Source organism: Pleurodeles waltl, chromosome 7 (genome assembly GCF_031143425.1).
Source record: "Pleurodeles waltl isolate 20211129_DDA chromosome 7, aPleWal1.hap1.20221129, whole genome shotgun sequence".
In the NCBI taxonomy this organism is placed as follows: Eukaryota; Metazoa; Chordata; class Amphibia; order Caudata; family Salamandridae; genus Pleurodeles; species Pleurodeles waltl.
In genome coordinates, this window is record NC_090446.1 from 942,521,274 (window position 1) to 942,530,382 (window position 9,109).

At 41.5% G+C, this 9,109-nt stretch overlaps 1 protein-coding gene across 3 annotated transcripts in view; it reads right to left on the reverse strand.

Moving 5' to 3' along the window:
• Positions 1 to 623: 623 nt before the first annotated feature.
• RNF145 (ring finger protein 145) overlaps positions 624 to 9,109 on the reverse strand; it is a 300,893-nt gene continuing 292,407 nt past the window's right edge. For all 3 annotated transcript variants that reach the window (XM_069199658.1, XM_069199659.1, XM_069199660.1), the window contains exon 11: positions 624 to 2,462. In XM_069199658.1, the coding sequence (XP_069055759.1) occupies positions 1,830 to 2,462 (633 nt within the window). In that variant the 3' untranslated portion in view covers positions 624 to 1,829. The remainder of the gene's footprint in view (positions 2,463 to 9,109) is intronic.

The following is a 9,109-nucleotide window of genomic DNA, read 5'->3' on the forward strand; positions in this document are numbered from 1 at the left end:
AACTGAAAATGGTGAGAAAAGGTTAACTTAAAATCAATGACTTACAAAGGACCTGAGGAGAAAATGTTAACCTAACATGTATGACTTCCGAAGGACTTGCAAAGAAAAGGATAGTTTGTCCTTAAGCTTAGCCGGACTAGACATTCTGGATTTTATTTCCACAAAAGGTCAACAGGTAGTGGCCCTAAAAATAACACACCAACCTCAGCAACAGTTTAGAACGGTACTTCTTTCATACATTAGTTGCAACTGGAATTTGGAGCTGTGGAGTATAGTGAGAAAGACCATTCGGGACCAGTGCGTGAATGCTGTGATCTAGGAAAGCCAGGAGTGTACAGAGGATGGCCATGGAAATGGGAGGGAGAACAGGTAGAGTTTAAGGAGGCGGAGGCACAGGATGGGTGGGCAGAGGCAGGACCCAAAGAAATATGGATGTGATTGATATCTGAGCTAATTGACCTGAGCATTAGATAACTGTGGCAAATCCGATACCTACAAATGTCGCTTGATGCCAGTTATACTGTTTGGATAGCTTCCACCTATAGAAAAAGCTTGTAGCTATTTAAAAAAACGTTTAAAAAAAAACTGTTTTATTCAAGAGCAGACTGATTACCACCACTCAATGCGTGTTCAAATGTCATTTTATTAGGACATTCAACTAATAGTCTACACCCAAAGGTAACACTAAAAAAATGGTTTAAAAAAATTACTTCATAATTTTGAAGTTAGACAGGAACACTTCTCTCCTTTAAAGCAAAGCGGATTTGTATAAATAAGTCACTATTTTTATATCAAAATTCACATATAAAATTGCTTCATTTCTATACATTCAAACTAAAGCAGTTATATGAAGGTAAAAATTTAAATACGACAAAAGTTCTTCAAAAAGGAAAAATAAAGGTGTAAATTCAAAGAATTAAGGGGTGCTGGCATCTCTTGGTCATACACATCACTGCATATTCATTCCCAAAAGTGCACTGTTGGCCTCAATTTAATACTGTTAAATCAATTGCAAGAATTGATGGTTGCACGTAATTCAACAACTCCTGAACACCGTGTCAGTAATCTAAAGCTCCTCCCACTTCAACACCTCTAGGTATTGAAAGTGATCTCTGGAACTCGAGTTTACATCATAAAGGGCCAAGAGTAATTTTCCAAATATCTAAATGAAAAGGACTATAGATATATATTTAAGTGTGTGTATGTGTGTGTGTGTGTATATATATATATATATATATATATATATATATATATATATAAAATCCCACCACATATCCTCTTGAAAGCGGTGGACACATTCCCTGCACTTCCAGCAGTAGCAGATTAATGTCATTGTGCCCCCCCCCCCCCCAACAGAGCCTGATGTGTGAGTATATGTGTGTACACAGCGTGCATGTGCATGCAAGCGCGTGCATTAACCTGCCCACATGAGCAGCCCTTTCCCTTTTGATTCTCTTGGGTGCTCTACAGAACTCTCACACAGTTCTGGGCCTAAAGAGCTTTCAGGGAGGGAATCCTCAGGCTCTGCTTTCCTCCCTGCAAAATGAGGGCTGGGAGGCGAGTCTCACTGCCCAAGGGGCTCCCTGCAGATTTAATGTTCTCAGTCGGCAGCATCCACCCTGCAGAGCTGCTCCATCAGCTTTTCCTTGCAGAGTGTTCACAAGGAGCCTGTGCCCCTCTCAGCAAGAGTGGTTGCGCCAGGAATAGACAGCCATTTCCAGAGCACAGCTCCAGTCAAAACACAAACATAATGCGCTCCAGATATTACTAATGACACTTTTTCAGCATTAACTGTGGACCTGGTTGAAGGAAGCTGGAGTGGAAAGCTCTCAGCAATGTATCTTCCCGATGTCAGACTCTGCTTCAAATGCTAAGGCAGACATGCAGTCCTCTGTGGCATCTTGGCTCCCTCGCTTTTTGGACTGTCTCACCTGGCCCTCTGCCTTGTTAATGCCTTGATGCACAGGAGTTAAAGTCTCATCCCACCCTAGCAATGGAGCCGCAAATCTTTCAGTAAAGCCTTCCTGACACGTCACCTCTTGTTGCTCCTTCAGTAAGAGCGCGCTGGAGTCTGAGCTATGTGGAATAGCAACTTCATTCCATCTAGCTGGCAAAAGTTTTTCTTGGCTCATACCCAGGCTTATAGACTCATTATTTTCCAGAGTACTCAGGCAGGCCTGCTCCGTCGATGAATTTCCAGGGTTCACGGTGCTCAGGTCCTGACATGTTGCAGCTGCTTCTTCTTCTTCAAGAGTTGGCTGCTTAGCGGGGCCGGGTTCAGCGACGAGCGGCTCAGCTACCACGTTTGGGGCAGGCATAGCTTCTGGCCCTGGTTGATGCTGTGAAGAGTTTTTCAGCTGGCAGTGGCACAGGGGACAGGTCTCTTGTACATACAACCACTTTTTAAGACATCCAGCATGAAAGAAATGGTTGCACGGAGTGATTACGGCAGTCTTCATGTCCTTGGGTTGGAAAAAACAAAAAATATTTAGTAAATAAGCATGATCACTGCACATGTTTAGACATACCGGAGAACCAACCCTCTTAAAATTGACAATCTCCAGCTGTTTCAAGGCAATTCGACAATGGATGACGCTCTATTCCCTAAAGCTCGACTCTGCAAGACAAACATTTTACCTTCGGATTCGCAACAGCTCTTTAAACGCTCAATTTTACTGGTAATCCGACTTCCTCTCCTATAGACCGATGACCTAAGGATGTCTATTTAACAAACGCATGCGTCAATAGCTCCACTGCAACGGTTGCCCTATTCCAACTGATTACTATAAAGAGATTCAGCAATGACCTGTCCTCTCAGACCTCCAAATCACTCCCCAATAAGCTAGTTATGAGCAAAAGAGGAGAATTCGTCATGCTGTTAATTCTGTGTCTGACTGCTCACCTCAACAAATATATCTACTCAGCAATGTCTGCCCACAGACACAGGGCTGCTGGGCGCTCTGCCAAACAATCAGGGCATAATACAATCTCAGACCATGATTAAAAAGGCCATGAACAACACAGTCCCTCACTCCCACCCCTCTCAACTTTTTTCACAGCGTGTCACTGCCCGCACATTTGTCCCGGCCAACATTAACATATTCACGTCACAAAACCACCTTACACACTATCCATGTTCAGTCTTCAAGCTGCTTTGCTCTCTCAATCGAAATGTTCTTTGCATGTATGTATATGTGTATCGTTACTTGAAAACCACAAACATTGCTGGGAAGCAAAAATCTTCAAGATGCAGAGAAGTCCAACCGTAATCAAAAGGTTTGAGACATTCCAGCCCAACTTGAGAATGTGCATATAAAAACAACCAATCATTTATTTTTTCCATGTTTGCTGTGTGCTATTACATTGGTTCGTGTTTCATCTACTACAGCTTCAACCAAACAAATGATTTAATAACTATCAAAATTGTGTAATGTTTTTATGTTCCCCTTTTTTGAACTTATAAGACCCTTTTGGCACCATGATAACCAATTTAAACTTTAATATGCAGCAGGCTGCCACATACTGACTAATAAAGTTCAGAACCAAAGCAGTAATAAGAAGCTGCTCTATGGTTGCTCTCCAAATTAAACGACATGAAATTAGACCTATTACATTCGTGTGATAATTACAAACCACAGGGTAGCTCCTCAGCCACAAGATTTATGCATCCAACATAGCATTTACTGGACCACAAAAAACATTTCTCAACTACTGTGTTAACGAGTTTATTTTCATGCAGTTTGCAGGAAAAATATGTTTCCATTCACGCGGGAAAATGTATTTTAATCATTTAAATTTTGGCTCCATACCATTTGGCTGTACGTAGAAAAAACATACTGAAAATGTTATGTTACTCTGAAAGTTAGTCTTACTGAAAACATGGTTTGCTGTGTTACAAAAACACATTCAGTCCATACAAGAGAGACATTTTGGAAGCTGCTATCATCAAGGCATGGCAAACAATGGACCCTGATTTCAATTAGTGTGTGCGGGTTTTGTTCATCTCAAATGGGAAGCACGGTAAATAACTGACAAAGTAGAGTTTAGCATAATAGTTTATGGAAGGACATTACATAAAAGTACTGTTATGCATACATGCGAATTAACCTAGGGAAAGGAAGTCAGACCCCCTTAGGCAATGGTCGTCACTCCTGGGGGCAAATTCATTTTAGGCCCTACCTGCCCACCTTGGGGGCAGAAACCAATAGACACCTGAGAACACCGAACCACTTACAGCATCTATACAAGATATTCTATGCTATTTACTTCATTTGCGGAAATCAAATTTAGCTTTCTCATCCATCAAAATCCACATTACTGCAATATCTGCTTATTTACAAACTATTCAACACACTTCTCTATTCAGAGTTGCTGTTATCAAAGCCTTCATGGAAGGATTAAAACGCATTGTTCCACCCTGAACACCATCTGCTCCTTCCTGGAATTAAAATATTTTAAATATCGTACTTACCGTACTTATGAGCCCACCTTTTGAACCCATGCACTCTTGTCAAATTCAATTTTGAACATGGAAAGTTGCCTTCCTTGTAGCTATTACTTCTTTACGAAGAGTTAGTGAAATACAGGCATTCACTCTTGAAAAACCTTTCTTCCAAGTACACAAACAAAGTTGTACTTAGGACAAATCCAAAATTTCTACCAAAAGTAGTATCTCCTTTTCACATCAACCAAACAGTGGAATTGCCAGTCTTCTTTCCACAGCCAGACTGTGGCAGAAAGTGCTCTTCATACCTTAGATCTCAAAAGAGTTCTTATGTACTACATTGACAGAACTAAAGATTTTAGAAAAATAAAACAACTTTTTGTTGCCTTTCAACATAAAGGTAATCCTATATCTAAACAAAGCTTAGCAAGATGGATTGTTAGATGCATCCAAACATGCTACATTAAAGCAAACAGAAAACCTTTAATCACTCCTAGAGCACATTCTACAAGAAAGAAAGGTGCATCAATGGCATTTTTAGGAAACATACCAATGGCTGATATATGTAAAGATGCCACATGGTCAACTCCTCATACATTTACAAAACACTATTGTGTAGATGTTTTCTCCAAGCAACAGGCTACTGTACGGCAGGCTGTATTAAGAACACTAGTTCAAACAACTTCAACTCCTATAGGCTAGCCACCACTATTTTTTGGGAGGACTAACTGCTTTGTAGTCTATGCATAGCATGAGTATCTGCACCTACACATGCCATCGAACGGAAAATGTCACTTACCCAGTGTACATTTGTTTGTGGCATGTAGTGCTGCCGATTCACATGCACCCTCCCTCCTCCCCGGAAGCCTGCAGTCGTTCAAGTTTAACATTTGTACATATGTATTTACATTTGCATGGACATCTCTTTATATTCTTATACTCTGTCACTCCTTCCTTCACCCTTTGTGAGAAAACAATCTAACTATGGAGTCGATGTCCAACACTAGATGACGGAAGAGATATGCATAGCATATGTATCTGTAGCTACACATGCCATCAAATACATATATATTATATATTCACACACACACTTTTCATTTTTCTTTATTTTTAAAGCAGTGCTTGTGTGTTCAGTGTTCCACTAAGTTGCAGTATACATATTTTTGTCCCACTATCAAATCAACAGCAATGTTTGTATTCTTATGCTTGGTTTACAAATGTGTTATTTATCCTTTATTTATGAACTATGTAGTTGAACACATGTGACATCTTTATGAAATGTCACCTACCATTATCAGAGGACACGCAGCATTTTTTTTGCTATTAGTTTGCCATTATAATGTACTTAAGTACCATCGATTACAGAGCGGCATTTACCCATTGTGGAGGTGGGAGTGAAGTTCCAATAGTACCAATAGAAAAACATTATTGTGCGGTCTAAGACTTCTTCTCTTCGAGAGAGCATGTGTTCTCCACTGTGTGTACATAGTATATATCAATAGAGCATTACATACAGAAATGTACATACATACACACACACCTCTATACTTGCCTGCATATAGAAGTGTGTGTAATTATCTATAGGTGTGACCCTGAAACCCTTTATTTTGCGGTTAACGGCTAGCAGTTGACCTGATGTATGTGGAAATTTTCATATTTGCTTGGCCCATACATATACATTCAGGCTAAGGTGCAATTTGGTTATTTTATTCTGTGTGTTCTCTTAATATGCTTTATAGCTGTATGCGTGCAATTAGAGGCTCCTGCTTTTACTGTTACCAACCACTTGCTCACTGTTTAGTTAACCAGAGTGTGTTTGTAGTTTTGGTGATGTAATAAGCAAAACCTTAATGCTTTGGGTAGATATGGCTTAAAGGTTACTGAGTGTTTTTTTGTTTGTTGTTAAAGTTGTTTTTATTGGGTTTTCGTTAAAGAGCATGCACACATAATATTTCAAACCAGATGTCCCACCTCATTCTATTGCAGCTAAGGAAGTACACAGTATATATCACACTGGGTGAATCGCTGGCAAATTAGCCTATGCATAGGGTACATGGAGTCTGTTCATTATACCAAACACAGACCGAAAAAAACATAAAAACACAGAACAAAGGAAGGAACAAACAATGGAAACTGGAAGTCATGAAAGACAGTGGCTACTGGGGAAGTGTAGGAGACACCTGTGAGGGTTACTGAAGCTAAATATTAATCAGCAGAGAGAGGGGACAAGTTACAAGTCCGAGGGGAGGCAGAGGCCATGTTACAGGGATTACATTCGGAAGAGGTGCAGTGCTCTTGTGCGTGTAGAACATGCAGTCAGCAGGAGACCTCAAAAAAGGTATGATACGGGGGGGGGGGGGCATGTGTATCCAAAATTCTTCCAAGTTATCTACTGAGTTATCCATAACTCTCTCCATAGGAATGCTTTGCCAAAGTCGGACATGCCACTGAGTCAATGCTGGGGCCTCTTTTTTCTTCCAGACTGACGCTAATGTAATTTTGCCCAGGCCTAAACATAGCTACATAACGGCTTAATCGCTACAAGTCTGGTGCTGAAGGGTGTCATGTCGAAGACCCAACAACATGGGCCAATAGTCTCCGAGAGTGGGTATCCCAGAATGCCTGATCTGTGCAAGTATCTCTGCCCAAAAAGGACAAATTGTTGGACATCCCCACCAAATATGGCAGAAGTACCCCAAGAGTCTGCAGCCCCTCCAAAACAAGTCAGAAACGTCAGGGAAAAAGGTTTTCAGTTTAGTCGAACAGAGATATCAATCGTAGAGTATGTTGTAGTGTGCTTCTCGCAAGCTCATCGAGTGGTTACATTGTGCAAAATCCCTCCAAAGTTTGCTCCATTTCGATTCAGGGATGTCTTTACCTAAAATATGTTCCCATGCTGCTATAGGTCGTGACTTTGGTGCATGGATTATGGAGTGTGGAAAGTAGCAAGGAGTAGAGGAATGAGAGGTTCCCCTCGAAGTGCCAGCCCGTTTCACAAATTGCTTGATGGGGGTCATCTCTTGTGTGGCTGTTAATCTGAATGGCTGTAGTGCCCAGTGTCGTAGTTGTGTACAGTGGTAGTATTCAGTGTCAGGCAACTGAAAGTCACTCTGACAATTTTCCCAATTAGAAAAAAGTCTGATAAAGTGAGGCACCCTCCTTCACTCAAGGAATCAAAGGTCCCGGGATGTAGGTCCCGGGATGTATGCCGGGTTGAAATTGAGAGGGGTATAAGGTGACGGAAAGGTAGATCAGCCTGTCGTTCTGGTCACCTCATCTCAGACTTTAATGATAATTTTAGTAGGTGCGCACAAGTAAGCCTTGCGGGGCGGTATGCCTTGGATTTCCAAGGTACCTCCCTGATTACTCTCCCAACTATCACTCTATCCATATATAACCAGTGTTTATCTGATTTGGGGAGTGACCACTCCGAGACAATTTGCAGTTGTGCCGCTTTAAAATATAATCCTAAATCTGGCAGGGCCAGACTGCCTGATGTCTTCGGGAGACAATGTAGTTTATATGGTAAGCAGGCCCTGCAATTTTGCCAGATAAAACTGGCGATATGGGTGCATAGTGTAGAAAAGAAGTCCATAACTATGGGGTAGGTTCTGAAAAAGGCAGAGAACCTTGGGTAGAGCAGACATCCGGACACCATATATCATCCACAACCAGGAGAGATACATAGGGATCCATCATTTGATATCTTTTTTCAGTTGCTGAATAAGCAGGGGGAAGTTAGCCTGGAATACATCCCCAAGTTTAGGGGTGATTTTTACACCTAGGTAAGTGACCTCGTTCTTAGCCCAGAGGAATGGTTTTGTGGCTGCAAGCCTTTCCATGTCTGCTGTGTGAAGTGTTAAATTAAGTATAAAGGATTTGATCATGTTAATTTTGAAGCCTGCTACCTGTCTGAAGCAAAGTAGTTCTTTATGAAATGCTAGTAGAGAGTGTTAGGGGTCAGTGAGAGGTAGGAGCACATCATCTGCAAAGAAGGAAATCTTGTGTTCTATTAGAGCCAGATGGGATCCCCCTAATACTAGGTGTAGCCCCAATCCTCGCTGCCATTGGTTCAATACTGAGCGCGAATAGGAGTGGGGATAATGAGCAGTCCTGTCATGTCCCTCTCTGGAAAGGGTTGGAGCTCACACCGTTTACTAAGATTCTAGATTGGGGGGGGGGGGGGGGGGCGGTATAGTTGGCCCATAGCATTGCCAGGAATTTCTCACAGAATCCAAACTGGTGTAGGGTAAGGAATAAGAGAGGCCAGTTCACTTGGTCAAAAGCCTTCTCTATATCGAGACTCACCAGTACAGCAGGTATCTTATTAGTTGCTTTCTTCATCAGGTGTATGACCCTCCGCATATTAGCATGGGTCTGCCTTCCATTTATAAAGCCGGATTGGTTGGGATGCATTAGATCTGGCATTAAGTCTTCCAGTCTAGCCGCTAGAATTTTCAAATATAGCTTGGCATCTAGGTTTAATAATGCTATGGGTCTGTAGGAGCTGCATTTTTGAGGATTTTGTTCCCAATTTCAGGATTAGTGTAATTAATGCCTTGTACTGCCAGATGGGGAGCAAGATTCAAGTTATACATTTTACAGAATTGTTAATAAAGTCATTGGGCCCGGGAGATTTATGACTTTTTAGAGCTGCTAAAGCAG